Source organism: Ambystoma mexicanum, chromosome 10, assembly GCF_040938575.1.
Source record: "Ambystoma mexicanum isolate Mex_15411 chromosome 10, UKY_AmexF1_1, whole genome shotgun sequence".
NCBI lineage: Eukaryota > Metazoa > Chordata > Amphibia > Caudata > Ambystomatidae > Ambystoma > Ambystoma mexicanum.
The window spans coordinates 1,140,484,582-1,140,505,136 of NC_090932.1; the positions used below are offsets into that span (position 1 = coordinate 1,140,484,582).

Sequence of the window (20,555 nt, forward strand, 5' to 3'; positions counted from 1 at the left end):
CTACCTGTCAGTGTGGTCTATGTTTATAGCTGACTGCCTAAGCTGAATCATATGGTATTGCATGACATTACTACCTGTTAGGTTTATTGTCAGTGTGGTCTATGTTTATAGCTGACTGCCTAAGCTGAATCATATGGTATTGCATGACACTACTACCTGTCAGTGTGGTCTATGTTTATAGCTGACTGCCTAAGCTGAATCATATGGTATTGCATGACACTACTACCTGTCAGTGTGGTCTATGTTTATAGCTGACTGCCTAAGCTGAATCATATGGTATTGCATGACACTACTACCTGTCAGTGTGGTCTATGTTTATAGCTGACTGCCTAAGCTGAATCATATGGTATTGCATGACACTACTACCTGTCAGTGTGGTCTATGTTTATAGCTGACTGCCTAAGCTGAATCATATGGTATTGCATGACACTACTACCTGTCAGTGTGGTCTATGTTTATAGCTGACTGCCTAAGCTGAATCATATGGTATTGCATGACACTACTACCTGTCAGTGTGGTCTATGTTTATAGCTGACTGCCTAAGCTGAATCATATGGTATTGCATGACACTACTACCTGTTAGGTTTATTGTCAGTGTGGTCTATGTTTATAGCTGACTGCCTAAGCTGAATCATATGGTATTGCATGACACTACTACCTGTCAGTGTGGTCTATGTTTATAGCTGACTGCCTAAGCTGAATCATATGGTATTGCATGACACTACTACCTGTCAGTGTGGTCTATGTTTATAGCTGACTGCCTAAGCTGAATCATATGGTATTGCATGACACTACTACCTGTCAGTGTGGTCTATGTTTATAGCTGACTGCCTAAGCTGAATCATATGGTATTGCATGACACTACTACCTGTCAGTGTGGTCTATGTTTATAGCTGACTGCCTAAGCTGAATCATATGGTATTGCATGACATTACTACCTGTTAGGTTTATTGTCAGTGTGGTCTATGTTTATAGCTGACTGCCTAAGCTGAATCATATGGTATTGCATGACACTACTACCTGTCAGTGTGGTCTATGTTTATAGCTGACTGCCTAAGCTGAATCATATGGTATTGCATGACATTACTACCTGTTAGGTTTATTGTCAGTGTGGTCTATGTTTATAGCTGACTGCCTAAGCTGAATCATATGGTATTGCATGACACTACTACCTGTCAGTGTGGTCTATGTTTATAGCTGACTGCCTAAGCTGAATCATATGGTATTGCATGACATTACTACCTGTTAGGTTTATTGTCAGTGTGGTCTATGTTTATAGCTGACTGCCTAAGCTGAATCATATGGTATTGCATGACACTACTACCTGTCAGTGTGGTCTATGTTTATAGCTGACTGCCTAAGCTGAATCATATGGTATTGCATGACACTACTACCTGTCAGTGTGGTCTATGTTTATAGCTGACTGCCTAAGCTGAATCATATGGTATTGCATGACACTACTACCTGTCAGTGTGGTCTATGTTTATAGCTGACTGCCTAAGCTGAATCATATGGTATTGCATGACACTACTACCTGTCAGTGTGGTCTATGTTTATAGCTGACTGCCTAAGCTGAATCATATGGTATTGCATGACACTACTACCTGTCAGTGTGGTCTATGTTTATAGCTGACTGCCTAAGCTGAATCATATGGTATTGCATGACACTACTACCTGTCAGTGTGGTCTATGTTTATAGCTGACTGCCTAAGCTGAATCATATGGTATTGCATGACACTACTACCTGTCAGTGTGGTCTATGTTTATAGCTGACTGCCTAAGCTGAATCATATGGTATTGCATGACACTACTACCTGTCAGTGTGGTCTACGTTTATAGCTGACTGCCTAAGCTGAATCATATGGTATTGCATGACACTACTACCTGTCAGTGTGGTCTATGTTTATAGCTGACTGCCTAAACTGAATCATATGGTATTGCATGACACTACTACCTGTCAGTGTGGTCTATGTTTATAGCTGACTGCCTAAGCTGAATCATATGGTATTGCATGACACTACTACCTGTCAGTGTGGTCTATGTTTATAGCTGACTGCCTAAGCTGAATCATATGGTATTGCATGACACTACTACCTGTCAGTGTGGTCTATGTTTATAGCTGACTGCCTAAGCTGAATTATTGCCTGTTATTTTGTGTGGACTCATTCAGGGCCTCTAACCACGCTCACGCTCGCCTGAGACTAAGCCGTGACCACTCTCCACTCTACCTTGATTGGGTTCAGGCTAAACTCTAAGGGCCTCATTACACGGATGGCGGTAAGGGTTTACCGGTACCGGTATTTCACCGGTACCGGTAAATCCTTACCGCCTTACTACGAGGTCCCTTTGCGGGTTGGGGAATTTAACGCCTGCTTTTTGCAGGCGTTAAAAACCAACCCGCAAAGGGACCAAGGAGCTAATTGCGGTACCGTAATTAGCGCCTTCCCCATTCCCGTAGAGCCCTATGGGGCAAAAATGGGAATGGGGAAGGGCAATGGTGGAAGGGGGAATTACCGCCCCGCCAACCTTGGAATAGGGCGGTAATTCCCCTTTCCACCAAGGCGGTGCCGGTATTTTACCGGCATGAACCATGGCGCTAATAGCGCCAGGGTTCACCGCCATCCGTGTAATGAGGCCCTAAGTCTCCCAGTTCACCATGACTAGGGCGGCCTCCTAAAATCTGCCCACCAGAGCTGATATTAGAAATCCATCTTGACATCTACCAGCCAGAGCAGGTTGATGGCAAATATTCCCACGCTCACATGGCTCACACCACACTGCCATTGTTGCATCAATGTTGCACCAAAAGATAATACTTTGGGTCATTTCCACTTTTTGGGGCCTGTTTCGTGAGAGGAAGAGGCAAAATATGTAAAGCACAGCAAGTAAACAGGCAACCCATCCCTTCATCACGTCTACTAATAGCCTTGAACTATGCTCTGGGCTATGGTTCAAAAATTCCACTGAACCTCCACCAGAGATCTGTTAAGAAACCGTTTAATATTTCCTCGTTTCTCAATAAAAACAATTCATATCACAGACAGTATTACAAAACACTTGTCCATGTTATTTTTTCCAAAAATAATTAGACGTGCCAAACCACATGTAATAACAAACACTGTATCACACGGTGGGGTTAGTATGCAGTTGTGAATTTGGAAGCACTATATCAGTGAGAAAAGTCAGCTAGTTGTTCCTTGTCATTGGATTAGGTCATTCGCACAAGCACAAACCTCCTGAAATGGAATAAATTGTAGTATATGATTTAGAGTGGATAACACTGTACAGATACAATGCTTCCACATACCCCGCTTCTTTGTGAAATATGTTAAAGGTGGAGGGTGAGGTTGAATAATGTCCTTGTGTTCTCCATCAGAACGTCTAAGTCTGTGTTGTTGTACAAAAATCAAAATAAAAGTGTGATAAGGTGTTTTTTTTTAAATGTGGTTTGGAACGTCTTTGGAAAAAATGACGTGACCAAATGTTTTGTAATATTGTCTGTGATATGAATTATATTGATTGAGAAATAATGAAATAATAAACCGTTTTTTAACAGATCTCTGGTAGAGGTGTAGTGGATTTTTCCGACCATAGCACAGAGCATAGTCCAAGGCTATTAGATGGGATAAAGGGAGGGGTTGCCCGTTTCCTTGCTTTATTTATGTAGCACCTCCTTCTTCTTGGCCTGCACACACTGGCCCAGAGCAACTGGCAAGGAACATTTTTGGGATGCTGAGAGCAACATGTTGCTCTCAAGTTGCACCTTGGGGATCACCGCTGTAGACTCTAGAACTCAAAGGGTGGCAGGGGTTCGGTATAAAGGCATGCTTCAGAGCTCGCAGCACAGCGTCATGAAAGGCCTTGGCCAATGCTGGTCCTTATGGCGATGGTGGTACTCTCTGATCTAGTATAGGAACCCCCTTGCGCTGAGACACTGTTGCTCATTTCAAGAAGGAGACGACAACCATGCAACACGTGCATTCCTGCTTCCAGGTCAGATCGGAAAGCAATGTCTTGATGCCACGCGGATAATTGAAAGCTGCAACGTTCACACTCTGTGCATGGCAATGCCTCTAGGTAACCTCTGGATATTTTAGTTGCCCTGGTCTTCCCTGCCTCGGTAATGTTCCTAGTGTACTCTGTTCCTTTCCCTTGTCTCTATGCCCCTTCCACTCTTTTCCCTGTTGCCGCTGGGACTCCTATTTCTCCTATCTCTGAGGTTTCCTTTCTAGCCTACCTTCGGTCTGAAGAGTCCCCTTCCACCAAGGCTACATTCTAAGTCAAGTTCCAGCCTGAAGCATCATCTGCAGAGGTTTTTCACCCAGCTGGGTTTTCCTCTCTGCCGATCACCTCTGTTTACTTCACCTGCTTTGCAGTAGCACTGTTACTGCTGGCAAGGTGGCATCCAGAGGGGACAGAGATTATCTCTCAGTTTCCTATACCAAATGTCTGCCTAAATGTGGGCAACGTCGCTGAACGAGGTGTCACTTAGTACACTGGGTCAATCTAGCACGCAGCTCTAGAATGTAAGAGTATAGAAGGACTTCAGAATATAGGCCCCACTATACCAAAGCCTGTTGTGGGAAAAGGTATACACGCCCAATTTGGAGCTCATTGTGAAAAAGGGGTAAAGTACACAGGCCCACGCTTGAGCTCTAAATGAAGTGGGGTTCAGTGCACAGTCCGGCTGCAAAGCTCTGAATGCGGTGGCAGTTAAAATACAGGCCCGATGGCTCCGCATATGGCGAGACACAGTACGCAGATCTGCACTAAAGCTCAGAGTGAGGTAGGGATTTGGTACACAAATCTTACCTAGAACTCAGAATGCAGGTCAGCTCTGGAGTGCAGATGGAGGTACGTATACAGGGCCCATTAAGTACTATGTGTATGGTGGGGTTTGAAACACAGCCTACCTTAGAGCTCAGAGCTTTAGGGTTTTCACTATATAGCCCCGCAGTGATCTCAGGATGTGGTAAGGGATACGTACATGTGCTCTAGAGGTCACAGTGTGGTAAGAGTCTCGGGAGGATAGCTTACGGGCAACACGTTCGCCATGGAAGCAAGACGCCACGGAGCAACACAGGTTCGATCTCCGGTCCACGCTTAGAAACCTATGGGTATTAAGCACGTTATACATAACCAATTACAATTAGAAGAGATCAATTTATAGGATTGCCCAAAGCTCTGAGTAAGTATACTGGAGAGTTCAGTCGATAGTCAAGCTCTAGAACTCAAAGTGAGTGTGGTGAGGATTTCAGTATGCAGGTCCACTCTAGACCTCAGAGTGGGTTAAAGCTCTGTAAACAGATCTTCTCTGGACAAGAAAGGGTGGTGTGAGGAGAGGGGGTGCATTACATGCAGGCACTCTAGAGATCACACTGTAGTGGGATTAGTATACAGACTCACACTTGTGACTCTTTCTAGCCCTTTAAACATCAGCCTTTAATCACCTTGGCGAGCACACCGAGACAGGCCCACTCAGGAAATCAATCCTTTCTACAGCACAGAGCAAGGTAGCATTGCACGAGTGGGCTCAGCTCTAGAGCACAGAGTGAGGAGACTAGTCGAATATTCACGATACCTGTCGCCTGGACAGCTCACACTCCCTCACACTGCTCTTCTACATGGGTTAAAACATAATAGTAACTTTATATAGTGCTTTCATCCAAAGCGCTTTACACAGAACATGTTTACATACAGCATTATGGGTAGAACGTAGACTGAACGGAATTCAAGTTCGCTCACCTTCCTGGTCTGGTTGGGCTGGATACCTGGGCCCCGGACCAGCAGGGGCACGCGCAGGTCAAAGTCGTACATCTGTCGCTTGTCTACGGGCAGTGAGAACTGACCTGTAAAAGAGGGAGAGAGTGGGGGCACAGAGGCAGTAGAGCAGAGGGTAACAAGACAGGAGGGAAGGAGCTAGATTTGAGACTCATTGAACATCACAGATGATCAGTGGCATGGCTGAGGCACACACATCAAAGTAAACGAAATGGACTAGAATGAGATCACATACGGTCAATAATAGCACAGCTAAAGTGAAACTACGGCACTGGAAGGAAAAGATCTGTCTACGGTTGCACACAGAGACCACAGCAAACTTTGGCTCTCCAGGGGGTTTAGACTAGAACTGGAGAGCCACGGGTTGCAGACCCCTGCCTTGAAGGATCTACAGAATTAGAGCCTTGCTACTGGTCCCTGTTTTCATTAATATGCCAGCACGAACCTGTCCCAAGTGTTTAGTGCAGAACCTTATTTACCAGGTCCCCCTGGTTGGTCTTTGTCAGTGTATCCCAGATTTTGAGCAGGTGGTGGAATTAGAACACATGTATCTGAGAAGCTCACTGGCCGTACATTCCTCACTACTTTAGTACCAACCTGATCACAAGTCCTTGTTCTCACATCCGCATCGCACCAATACCTATTTGGATCTGTTGTATCGCTTTTCACCCTGAAAAGTGGCTCCCCATCTCCTGCTATCCACATCTTCTTATAGTTCATTTGTAGCTAACAAGTGCCTGATTCTCAACTTATATGCAGTAAATGCGGAAAGTTCCTGAGCTTTACCTGTAGGTTGAAAATACGAATTTACGGCCAGCTGGGCCCTACATGTTCGGCCCATTTAATGTCTTCTTCCTTTAATATAAAACAATGTTTAAATGTTTTGCTGTATACCCACTATTGGGACCGTTTGAAAAAGGTTAGTGCCCTGGTAAACTCTATGTTGGAGACCATACTGAGTGAAAGGTTAAGTTATTTACCTGTAACTATTGTTCTCCAGCATGGGTCTGGCACGGATTCACATGCTCATGAATATTCCCCGTCGTCAGGCTGGGAATCCTTGGAAAAAGAAAAAACAGCTTCACTTTCACTTAAAAACTGTATTTCTCCTCTAAACCAATCACTGTCCTCTGGGTCATACTGCCCTCATCCAATGACGGTCCTTTCCCTAAACCCTGCCTCTGGCAGGCATCTTCATATTTGTTAAGCACGTAAAGTGGCAGTATGACCAAGAAGAGCCGCAGAGGGGTCAGAGGGACGGTTCGCATTTGAATCCATGCAAGACCAATACTGGAGAACAATACTTACAGGTAAGTAACTTAAACCTTCTCCAGCATGGGGTCTGCATGGATTCACATGCTCATGAATACCGAATACATAGCAGTACAACATTACACAACCACGGGAGGTGACAAGGCTCAACAAAAGCAAATAACTCTTATCTCCGGAACAGACTCACCTCAAGCAAAGAGGTTGTGTACCACTGCTTGGCTGATCTGGATTCCTCCCTAGAATCCCTGCCGATGCAGTAGAACTTCATGAATGTGTATGTGGACCTCCACGTAACAGCCCTGCAGATGTCCAGCAGGGGCACACCAGACAGGAATGCTGTTGTCGCAGCGATCACCCTGGTGGAGTGGGCTCTCAGACAGCCCGACAGTGGTCGGTTCGCCAACCGATGACAGTGCATGATGCCGCCAGAGAGCCACCTTGAGATGGAAGCCTTGGACAAGATCTTCCCATAGTTCACAGGACCAAAGTTCACGAACAGTTCAGAAATCGTCTTAAAAGTCTTTGTGCATGTCACATAGAACTTCAGGGCACAAGCAACGTCCAGCGAGTGCAAAGCCCTTTCCACCAGTGACAAAGGTTTCGGGAAGAAAACAGGCAACACCAAAGGCTCATTGAGGTGGAATTTCAATGGAACCTTCGGCATGAAAGAAGGGTGTGCACGCAGCATTACTCTTGATTCGTAGAAAGTCAGGTACGACTTATTGTGGGATAGGGCCTGGATCTCACCTACATGTCTGGCTAAGGTGATGGCCACAAGGAAATTCACCTTCCAAGAGAGAAACTAGAGCAGGGCCTGATACATCGGCTTGAAGGGGGGCCCCATGAGCCTTGCCAGAAGGATGTTGAGTTCCCACGCCAGGGCAGGAGTCTTCACCAGCAGGAAAGTTGGAAAAGTCCTTTGAGAAACTCCTTAATGAGTCGGTGGGACCAAAGCCAGGATCCTCCTGTAGCGGGAGATAGCCACCATATACACCTTGATGGAGGTGTGCACCAGACTAGCCGTTGCCAAGGATAGCAAGTATGGAAGGACCTGTGGAGCCGTGACTCTCAGAGGGGTAATATTCTGCAACCGGCACCACGTAGCAAAACGCTTCCACTTATGGTCGTAACACTTCAAGGTCAAGGACTCCCTAGCCTTGGCAAGGACTTCCCTGCAGTCCGTTGGCAACTCATAACCTCCAAACTCTAAGGCTGCAGGAGCCAAGCCCTCAGGTTCAGCGATCCTGGTTTGTGATGAAGGATTGCGCCTTCTTCTCTGGTGAGAAGATCCGGCAACTTGACTGGAGGCGACACTGACAGGCTGAGAAGGTTTGGATACCCAATCTGCCTCGGCCAGGGCGGGGCGATGAGTATGATCTTGCATTGGCACTGTCCGAGTGTGTTGATGGCTCGTAACAGGAGAGGGAACAGAAAAAACGCATACAGAAATAGCCCTTCCCACAGGAAGTAGAACACGTCTCCCAGGAATCTGCTGGCAAACTTTTGGCATTTGGAGTTTGCCGCCATCGCAAACAGATTGATCTGTGGTCTGCTCCACTTGATGAACAGGAGGTCCACCTGATCCTGACGGAGCTCCCACTCGTGGCAGGAGCGCAGTTCACTGCTAAGGGAGTCTGCGATGGAGTTCTTGACACCTGCTAAGTGAAGAGGGACGAGGAACATCCCCTGTCTGACGCCCCGGTGCCATAAATTCTTCGCTTCCTTGGAGAGCACAAGGGATCGAGTGCCCCCTTGCTTCCTGATGTAGAACATGGCGGTGGTGTTGTCCGTGAAGATCCTCATCACCCTTTCAGATACGGTAGGAATGACGTGAGGGCCCAGAACAATGCCCTTAGCTCCAGGATGTTGATATGCAGATCTTTCTCTTTCAGCAGCCACAGGCCTCTGGCGTGCAGACATCTGGTGTGTGCTCCCCAACATTCCAGGGAGGCATCAGTGGCGACCGTCTTCGGGTCTGGGGTTTTGAAATCCTGTGCCCTGGGTGATATTGGCGTGGAAAGCTGTCTGTACGACGTGGATAACCCTTTTGAAGGCCTGCTCGATTTTCCCCTGGAAGAGCGAAAAGAAGATGAGTGGTGCTGCTGGAGAGTGCTGAGGGAACGGCCGTCTCCGTATCCATCTTGATGGCTTGGAGGGACTCATCATCGATGTTTCCCTGTCGTAGGGCATGTCGAGCACCTTCACTTGGACCACCTGACAGAAATTAGTGGCTTTCATCCATCCCTGTCGACGAAGGCAGACACGTTCCCCATTTGCCAGAACCCTGCGTCGGCGACGTACACTGCCACAGTGATGGTGTGATCTGATACCACCTCCCCTTCCTGGAAGAGGACGAGGGCTTCCATGTTCTTATTGTCGGGGAGGAACTCTAGGATCGAGCCTAGCTTGTAGCACAATTCAGACCCTCCAGCTTATAGCGATTTTGCGATCCCGCAAAATGCTGCGATAACGGCCGTTTTGTGCAAAATGCCGCAAAAACGGCCGTTTTGTGCAAAAATTGCATCTTAAAAAAAAAAAAATTAACTTTTTTTTTTAAGTAATCTGCAAAAATTACTGTTTTAAAAAAAATAATACTCAGGGTGACAGGTTTTCAACTTTTTTTTACACAAGTAATGAAATGCGCTAACACATCTCATCACTTGCGCACCAAAAAAGTGCAGCCCAATTCACAAGGGACACATGAATGGGCACATTCTATATGCGCGCCCATTCAGATGGCCTTTTTCACCTCCTTGATCAAATAAAGTGGCATTTTTGTCAATTTAAAAGCGCATCCCTCATTTCCAAGCAAGATGCACTTTTAAATATGCAGAAATGGTAGGCAACCCTACGCGCACGGGATGTGGGGCTGTCACTGCATGGCAGGGTCTTTCCTGACCCTGTCATGCATTTCTTTTAAGGTATGAACCGCTGCTGTGCCGCTTGCATTTCTGTTCCTCAAACAGGATAAAAATGCATTTTTTGGGTCGCATTTTACAGCGGCAGGCACCTGGAGGGCCTGTCCCTGTGAAAGGCGCTAGGAGCTTGCAGAACACTGTCGGGAGAGCGATTCTATTCAAAGTACTGCCCATTTTGATGACAAAAATCTATCGAATGTTACAATTTGACCTATTTCGTCCAGTACTATTCGATCAATTTTTATAAATACTGAACATGTGTTGCGTGGGTGTCACCGGCTCCCCATGTTCCGCATTTTTGGTCTAGGATGGTTGCAGAAGTGTTTACCCCTTTTTCCTCAAAATTGGAGCTGGGGACAAAAAAAAAAGAAAATAACAAAAAAGGGACCCTGCAGAGTCGGATCCTACCCGCGTTAGAGGGACGGATCTGACACCGCAGGGTTGCAGGGGAAGTGGCAGCGACCAAGCAGTTAAGTAGGGGAGGGGATGGGGTGGTGGTGAAAGGTACATTTTGGGTTGTTTGGCTAAAGTGCAAATCAATTCGCAGCAAAATTGACTACGGTCAATTCTGCCACAAATAATTACACTTCGGTCAAACAACCCAGAACACCATTCAAGGCAGCTGGCCAGCGCACAATTTGCGCTACAGCTCAAGCCTGTGGAAATGCGCCGGTCACCTTTGAGAATAAGGTGACCTGCTCATTTCCAAAAATGGGTTGTCTAAAAATAGCATATCCTCCGTTCTTTTTTTAAATGCCCCACTATTTGAGGAACTGGGTCAAAATCTACATTTTAAAAAAAATAAAAAAATGGTTACACTATGAAAGAGGGAGAGTGATGGGTGAGATGTGAAGTGATAGGCAAGAAAGCAAAGGGAGAGCAGTGGGTCAGAGGAGGAAGCGCAGCACAAGAGAGCAGAGGAAGCAGTGATGCGGTGGGCCAGAAATCTAAGAGCGAGCAGAGGTACAGAAAGTAGAGGGAGCGTGTGGTCAGTGAGCCAGAAAGCAGAGAGGAAGCGGTTGGCCAGAAAGAGGCAGTGAGCTGCAGATTGGGAAAAAGTATGAGGGAAGAGTGTGATAGAATGGGAGAAAGGATGCAAGATGCAGAAGCAGCACAAAAGAATGAAACTGTATATTGCGGGAGGAATTGTAGAGTGTAAGGTGTCAGTTGGGAGTATGATTTGGAGTGTGGCAGGGGCTGGGCAGTGCAAATTGTGACTTGACAGTGTGACATAGCACGTGAGTATTTGTATGACAGAGTGAGAGGTTAAGGAATGTAAGTTGGGATGGAGAGTTGGTGAGATGTGTGTTGGTGAGAGAGGTGTGTGGGTGTTTGGGGGATTGGAGAACATAGAAGGGGAATATTTTCAGCATTACAATTTATAATGATCAATTTAGTTAATATTATTAAATAGTTCAAAGAAGGTATCAGGCGCTCCTCTCCAGAAAGAACATGGCATGATAACACGTGTATGGGGTTGCTTTTGGTACTCTTGTTCAGAGAGGAATTGCCATAGCGTTTCGGTGCTGGACTGCCCATGTGGGCGGGACAAAGACTGATATGCAAATGGACATTTCCCATCTGTGAAAGGTACAGTGAGCAAAAAGCATGTGCTGCAAACTCTCATCTCAGAACAGGTAATCATGCCATGTTCTTTCCTTTCTGGAGAGGAGTGCCTGCTACCTTTTTTGAAATACTATTAAATAGGCTTGAACATTAAACCAGAAATGTAGCCAAATCAAACACTGTTCTGCCAAGCCAGAGACATCTGGGACTCTTCCTATTAAATTAATACAAAAGATGCATAATAATGATACCCTGGCTCTCTTGTAGCCTTGCACTCTGCCTATTTCCTGCAATGTGGCAATCTTACACCCTCCAGTTAATACAAAATGTCCCGCAAAAATGCCACAATAAATAAAGGTTTGTGCCGCAAAATTTGCCATTTCATGCCGCACAATTTGCCATTTCATGCCGCAAAATCCTGGAAGGTCTGACAATTCCCTGTCGTACCTGACTAGGATCGCCAGCGCGTTGGCTGCCTTGATTGTGGACGCTGCGGTGTAAATAACCTGCTTCCCCATGGCGTCCATCCTTTTCCCCTCGCTGTCCGGAGGGACCGAAGACGACGAGGACGAGTTAGCTGACTGTTCCTCGTGGCCGCCGACACCACCGATTCCGGCGATGGTTACGACCTCAGGCACTTGGGTGAGGAGTCCGGCACCCTATATTTCTTCTCCAGCCTATGCCGCTTGGCTGGAGCTGTGCAAGGGTTCTTCATGAGGGCCAGTCCCTCTTCCCAAATATTGTCCAGAAAAGGCACCACCATGACCGTCTTTCTCTTGGCCTTGCACCTTTGACACAAGAAGCCCTTCTTGGCTTCCTTGGCACCAGCTAGACTAGTTTGCAGGCCCTGGTGGTCATGCAGTGGAACAAACCCACCTCATCCAGTGTGGACACCATATGTGGGGCATCCAAATGTGGTGATTCACCGTCCGCTGCAACGACGTCTTTGTCATCATCCATCATTGTGGCCATATCCGTTCCCGTACCCGTGTCTGGTTCTGCTGGGGGAGTTGGGGCCTGGCGTGGTGGAGTTTCCTCTTGTTTGGCGGAGGTTGATCGGGGACCTGAGGGACCACAGGTACTGGCGCCATAGGCCTTCACATACAGATATCTGACACCGAGGTGGGTAGAGTTGATAGAATATACAAGGAAAAGTCCCTCGGCTGAGAAGGCAGAACAGGAAAACTAGGCATGTGACCTCGTCCTCCTCGTGCACCGTATGCAAGGACTCCTGATATTTGTCATCCTGCTCGGAGCACGGCTCAGAGGCCATGTTCGTGTTAAGCCATGCCGCCAGACTACTATGCCTGTCATTCGTCATTTTATAAGAGAAACCAAGGCATATCTCGCACTCTACTGCCTTATGGTCCGGGTGCAGGCAATAGAGGCATTGTAGGTGCTTGTTTTCCACAAACACATTTTGTAGCCCACATTTACTGCAGGGCCTGAAGAGGGACCTTCCCTCCTTCTCCTCTGTCATGGTTGGTGGGCGCGAAGTAGCCCCAAGATGGCCTTCTAGAATCTTCGATGGATCTTTGCCTTTGAGGGGCGCGGAACTTCATCGAAAACGGGTCCCCACTGTCGGCAGATGAAGAAAAGAGCACACGGCTTTTCGAAACAAAAATGTAACTTTTTCCGTAAAAAAAAAGAACACGAAACAATGTACAAATTGCTCAGAGAGCAACTCAAGGACTCCCAACACTGAAGCGTATGGTAAAAATCTGAAGATGGCTGCCAGAGGTGGGGCTTTAGCAGAGGACTGTCATTGGATGGGGTAGTATGACCCAGAGGACAGTGATTGATTTAGAGGAGAAATACAGTTTTTTAAGTGAAAGTGAAACTGTTTTTTCTTTTACCGAGGATTCCCAGCCTGAGAACAGGGAATATTCATGAGCATGTGAATCCATGCCAGACCCCATGCTGGAGAAATATCATTTTAAGTAAGCCGAAATGAAAAATGAAACTATTTAGAAAAAACGCTCTTAGTGGTCTTTCTAAAACAAACTTTCATGCCCTTGCCTCACAAGAGTGCGCACAGGAGCTGACAGGCGTGTCGGGCGCTGTGTGTGCGTGTCCGGACCCGCATGACTGTGTGGTGAGGGGAAGGGGAATGTTTGTGATGGGGAGAGGTGTGAATGTAACAGCGTGTTTGCGTGTGCGTGTGTTTTTATGTGGTAGTGGAATGAGGGGGAATGCTTGGGGGAGGGAGAGGGGGTTGGGGAGGTGGTGCCTGAGAAAGGAGGGTTAGGGGGTAAACGTGCCCCGACTTTTGATGCAACCCTCCAGCGTGGGAGAGGAACAGTTTGCCTGGAAGCCACCCCACCCCCACAGGAATGTGGTATTTCCGCTTTGTGCGTGCCGCCAAGAATCAGCGAAAATAAATCAATCTTTTTGGTAGGCCGACTTAAAAAAGCAGAAATATCACATCGAACCATGGGAGACACCTAGAGTTTTTTTGTTCTGGTTTGAGAAAGGTTCCGTCTTTATCACCCCCAAATCCATAATTGTGGGGAGGGAAGTTGAACCCCTCCTTTTTAAACCCCTATTCAAATTGAACATTTTCTTTTTGAGTACGCATTAAAAACACACCTTTTACGTCACACGGTCCAAATGCAGAAAGTGCCTGGATATAATTTGGTCGGTAGTGTCGGCTGTACTAAATGTTATATCAGAACTGTCTATTTTTTTTATGTCAGCCTGTTCTGCTGCCAGCTGGGCACTTCCTGCTTTGGCCTTTGTACAGTTTCACATGAGTACCGAGTTGCAGCAATTGTTTTGTTTCTGAATTCCTGGAAGATAAGATTTCTCTATTCTCTTTGGCCACAACCTGAAACACGTTCTCTTCCTACTTCTCATTGAACTATTTCTTCCTGATCTCTATGGAACTCGTTTCTGCTATTTCGAACAGGATACAGGATACTGTTCTCTGATGTGATAAGGCCGGTGTCTGCCAATTTGTTTTCGTTTAAATATTTTATTTTAAATGTGTATCTAACAGCTTGCCAACCCCCAGATATGACACAGCTGAGGCTGTTTTGCCCAGACCATGGAAGTGCCCACCAGTGTTACTGAAAGGTGTTTCAGGAAGGACTCTAGAATGGATTCCTGACCGTGTACAGACCCAGTCGTGCGGGTAGGCCCACTAGCCACAGTCCCCCATTTTCCACATCTGCTTGATGCACACCCAAGTTGCTGCTGGCCCGCACCAGCCACTCTGATCTGCTGAAAGATCAGAGTTGTCTGGGGCACTCATAATATTCATGTGGAGGGGCTGAGGAGCAACCAGAGAGGTCTGTGGACGAAACAGGCCCACTGATGGTGACTGACCGAGGGCAGAGGTGTAGCAATGTTGGGTGCAGAAGGAAGATGCGTGATATGACATATAGTGGGGGTCAGCTGGATGAACATCCTGACAGTCTCTGAGGCACTTATGGAGACAACCAAGGGGAATGACTACTGTACCAAATGTGAGATGCTGAGCAAAGGAACAATTTGAGGGCAACTCATTTAGCTTGTTTTTTTGTGTGACATTCACTGCTCCGCCCCTCAACTTCCTTCCCCTGCCTCGGGTGGACATGGCATGCTGAGATGCTTCCAGCTTTTCTCTTGTGGACACCACAAGGGCCCTTGGAATCACCATGTCCTGGTAGAACACCTCAGAAGAAAAAAGGCTAGGAAACAAGAGAGGGCTGCCAGGGTAAGTGGTCTGCACCTGATTGGTGGAACAGGTATGGTTGCTCCTGAGCTCCATGGACCTGCTCAACAAAAAATGTGGATGGGCTCGGGACAAAGCTGTTTACAATGAAGACGAGCCTGAGGGGCCTGGCTGGTAGGGAACCCAAAACAGGGAGGTCCCTGGCAAAAGTGGAACAGAAAACGGGGAAGGTAGAATGACTATCCGGGGACTTGACCGTCCTGGAGCAATCCACCTTGACACTCGGTTGCCACACACTACAGAGCATAATGGAAGCTGCTCTCCAGATTGAACTGTTGGAGATTAAACCAGAGAGCCCAACTTCAGTGTTTGGTGAACCTGCATATGCTAGGGAAGCTCAAAGGCTTTCTGGAACATTGTGTTCATAAGGTGCTCCAGGACCCATCCAACTCATATGTGGTCACTGAAAATGAATGTAAGTTATTGAGAACATGTTCTGGGAGCAGAGGAGATTCTGGAGATGCAAATAGACTGGATTGCTCTGACCCAAGATCTAAGGAGATGTTACTCTGTGATGTTTCCAAGAAGAAGGAACATATGGATTTCGATGTTTGCAGACCTTAGTTGGGTTTCAGAAGGATGGTCCTGATGGAGACCAGGAAGGGCTGGTGCAAAATGGCTGGCTGCCATTGCTTCAATTCTACAAGTTTAAAGGTTATTCATGGGGTGGCTGGGGCTACATTGTCGCAGATGTGAGGGTGGTTCCTTCCTTTTGGAGGGTTTTGGGGAAAGCCAGCTGAGGTTTTCCTAAGAGAAAGGCAATGTTGAGAAAATCTGTAGGCTGATGAGGGTTTGTCGTATCCCAGTCTCATCTGGTGCAGTGTGGAAAGATTGGCGGACTTGAAGCAGGCAACATATATTGCGTGGTTGTTTTCTGGGTGGTGTGACAAGTGGTTGAGGTTCTGGATCTCCACCCCCCACATCCCCTCCACCCCGTATTGTGGGGCACGCAGAGTTTTAAAATCAAAACTGACTCAGGAAAGTATGCAATTGTAATAAACAGATGGGTCACACAGAATGGGCTGATGAGGAATTTGGAACCAATGATTATCTCAAGGTGTGTACTTTTCTTATCCATCTCAATTAAGACAATTTAATCTAAATGTTTCTGCTAAGCTGTTTCACTAATGTGACAACACTTCTTTTCCCAATATCTATATTTTCCCTCCTAAAGAGCTGAGAAATCCACACCAAGACATGACCATCTACATTACTTGGATGATTTATTTTTTTTAAAATGGAGCAACAGAAAAAGGCAATGACAATAACGCTTTCCAGTAGATGGAATTAACCTGTATGACTGTATGTTAACACTTGCTTATGGCCCCAGTAGTTCCCTGGGTGATAGTTTTGCCCATGTGAAAATACTAGATTTTATGCTACTATGAAGTTTTAAGGTTAGTGCACATATCTTCCCAAAAAATGATCTACGTAGCATATGTAACACTATCCACGAGCACAGAAGAGCTGTATGTGTTTGACGTTCCAAGGTTGGAGGTCATCCTTTGCTCTTCAGTGCTGTCCAGTTTGCCATGCTCTGCATCTGAGTCTCTGTTCTATTTCCTGCACATTTCCAGTCTCTGCCCGCAAGCCTGTGCTAGTCTTAGCCTGCTTTGTCTATTCAGTTTCTCCGTGCATCTCAATCTTGTTCACTCCTCTAACCATAATCCCAGTCAGTACTGTAGTTGCATAGTTCTACAGGTATGGTTGCTATGTCTCCTGAAGGCTGATCTATTGCAGTGTTTAGGTAATAATACCCGCCACAGTGAGCCTTACTGATCGCCAGCAGCACGCCGCTGCAGGCATTATCGCCTATTACTATCTAGCCGATATGGCATTTCTTTTTGGGGAACAGGTTCACACCAGGAGCCCAAACCCAGGCACCCAAAAGAACATGTACAAACATTGGAAATGCCAACTTTAAAGTACAGACACTCAGTCCCAGACTATTTATCTATATAAAGTCCATCAGACTACAACTAAAACACTAACATGACGCCACCATGTCATCGCAATACTCACTTTAGCTATAGTACTGATCAAGCTACCTTAAATTGGGTGATGTGAAGTAGCGGTATAGTGTGACAAACACATTGCTCCCACAACATCCACGTTCACCAATGTACAGATGACGCACAAACATACTTCAAAATCCCCAGAACTACACACCCCCAGAAACACGCTCTTCACCATCACCACCTGGATGGCCAGACACTTCCTGAAACTCAACCCATCCAAAACTGAATACCTCCCCAACGGCACCCCAGGCACAAACCCGACCTCATCCCCCTGAATCAAAGAACTCACCACAGATAACCCACACATCTCCCTCTCCAGACCGGTAACGCCCTATCCCTTACCATCAACCTTCGACCGTCCTACCCACCACATTGGTTGCCTGAGTTTTCTGCCATCGTAATCCGTTCAGTTTCTCGTAGAACATGGAGTACCTTGTCAATTGCCCACTAGTGCCTGCCATGTTGATCTTTCTCCATTTCTTTGGAGTGCTCATCGGTGGCGACTCCTCAAAAGGCATGCTGGCCTTCCCATAAAGGCAGTGCCAGGACAAATGACTGGCTCCCGGGCATGTCTCTAGATGCTCATATTATTATTATATTTTTATACTGCGACCAGTACATCGCCATAGTGGTCTCAAAGCCCGCAAACCTCGTCCATGTTAAGGAGCATTCTGTCACACACCATGAACTGCAGGACCATGGTCTGCTGGAAGGCATATGCTTGATGTTTCTCCTTCTTTTGGCTTTCATCCGAGATCTGTCTTACAACGTCAGGATCCATGGGGTGAGCACTGAAATGGCAGATGCGATAGTTCTTCTGCTGAGAAGGGGGGTGAAGAGTGAAAATGCATCCTCTAATTACATAGGAATTTACAAATCACCATTTCCAGCTCCTTTGCTTTCACATATAGGATTCTGATTGCATTGTTTAAGTTCTTTATGAACCACTCAGCATCTCCATTTGGCTAAACCAAGACTGTGAGATCCTGGTGCGCTTGGTGCGCAGTCGGTCCGGGTATGTTTAGAATTCCTTCCCTCAAAACAAAGGCATGCTATCCATCCTTCTGACTCCGAGCATTTCATGGCTCTCTATCTTTTCCACTAGTTTTGAAAACATGGCGTCAGCTGCTGTGGGCTTCAATTCCTCCACCTCGGGATACCTGGAGAAATTATTCATCCCCGCAACCGAGTGATAGGGCCTCCACCAAACAGTGACAAAACGCGAGCAATGACCCTCTCTCACGCTTAAATCCTTGTTGACTTAATCCCTACACAGGCCATGCACATATCTTCTGCGTGAATTAGGAGACCACTCTTCAACATGAGCTCCAAAAAAGCTAAATAGGTCTGCGGTTTGCACCTCATACTCCCTACGAGGCCCGAAAGTAGAAATTAAGATTGGTGTCTCTAGGGCAGAGGCAAGAAATTAGAGAAGCTTGCATACATCTTGGCAGGGGAAAGAACCTAGGTTCCCCAAGAAAGGTTTCTGGTAGATTGGCTTAATTGAGAAAGTATGCTTTCCAGGTGGGCGATGGAAGAAGGCAGGGTGAAAAACAAGAAGCAATAAGGGATCAAGAGACCAGGGTGAGGAGCAGGGGGCCCAGAGCGGGCTGCCGCACCATTTACAATATGGGTCAGAGGACACTAACTTGGACTAGACAAATATTTGCCTTGGAATACACCTTTCAATTTCTGCTCCAAACAGAGCTAGATTAAGGTACAAAGAAATGCAATGGATCACCCGTTGCCAGGTTTAAGATGACACAAAGGAAGGGCGTGGGTCATCTGTGATGTGATGCAAAGAGTCCCTGAAAGAGGCAGGATTAAGTTGAAGCACAGCCGACCCCATAAGTGGAGGATCAACAGGGGAGGTTGGTATATAGGCGGAGAAACAGGGAGCGGTATGGTCCTGTTTCAGTTCACACACTGACCATCTAAGACAATCTCTGATTACTTACAGGTCTGATAGCCAGCATTATGAAATGAGCTACCTGTGTGGTAGGCCACATTCTCACTAAGTGAGTACTTACCAGCGTGGTAGCCATTGTCAGAGGTGTAAAATATGTAGGTGCTGTCCAGTAACTTCTGCTCCTGTAGCTGTAAAAACAACTTGTCCACCAGATCATCGACGGACAGTAGGGTCTGCCATCTGTGTACAGGGAAACCAGAAAACAAACTCAGCACAGGGCGTGCGGTAGGGGATAGCGAGACTGAGGAAAAAGGGGAGGGACAGAACGTTTTGACATCTACACACCGAGTAAAGAGACTCAATCGCAGAATACCAGGAAAACATACAAGCCATGAGAAGCGGTGGGGAAGCGACGGCAGTGGGGAGAAGAAAACGAGAGCATGGGCCATTCAGGCATAGCGAATGATACCCCTATGATGATGCTTGCAACCTGTGTACACTGCTTGTTCACCTCTGTGATTTAACCAACGTCACTGCTCTTTGCCAAATCCAACCATTCTCCTCACCAACCTTGGATTCCACGCTCTATCCGGATCCCTCCTACTATATTTACAGATAGCGCCTGCAACACAGTAGTTGGAAAACAGAGTTGGGTCTTATGACCCTTGAAATGGGCCTAATCTGAAAAAGTTTGTGGAAATAAAGAAAAGACTATGATATGCCGACTAGACGGAATAGTCTCTTTTCTTTGGTTTGGAGAAGGTAGTTATTACAATTTATCTGTTGAAGACGACTCTCCTTGCATACGCAAACAAATTAAACGAGATTGCACTCAGAATAATGAATATTACCAGTAATTGGTCCTTTAAATAGTACTTGAAAAGAGAATTTGTGACAAGCTCATTAACACAGAAAGAAAAACATGTTTGTCATTTTAATGAGATGCAGAATTAGTGGCGAGGAAGCTTAAAGTTGTGAAATAAAATCTCGTTGATCACATTTGGCACAACTTTGTGGAGAAAGATCTTCAAAGGTGGACCTCCAGACAGCCTCTCACCCACGATGATCCCAGCTTCACCGTTTCCTCTGCTGCCCTGCACCCCGTGAGACAAAGGGAACGTGTTTGTATGTAACTCTCAAGCATGCACCCATACAGACCAGAACCCCCCACCCCCCAAATCAGCACACTCTCAAACATGCACCCATACAGACCCGAACCCCCACCCCCCAAATCAGCACACTCTCAAACATGCACCCATACAGACCCGAACCCCCACCCCCCAAATCAGCACACTCTCAAACATACACCCATACAGACCCAAACCCCCACCCCCCAAATCAGCACACAAACTCTCAAGCATTCACCCATACCGACC

At 46.6% G+C, this 20,555-nt stretch overlaps 1 protein-coding gene across 1 annotated transcript in view; it reads right to left on the reverse strand.

Moving 5' to 3' along the window:
• Window positions 1-20,555, reverse strand: part of LOC138492090 (N-acetylglucosamine-6-sulfatase-like) — a 248,993-nt gene that overhangs the window by 57,740 nt on the left and 170,698 nt on the right. Inside the window, exons 8-9 of the mRNA XM_069619057.1 lie at window positions 19,301-19,419; window positions 5,746-5,849 (exon numbers count right to left, since the gene is read on the reverse strand). Of these exons, the coding sequence (XP_069475158.1) occupies window positions 5,746-5,849; window positions 19,301-19,419 (223 nt within the window). The remainder of the gene's footprint in view (window positions 1-5,745; window positions 5,850-19,300; window positions 19,420-20,555) is intronic.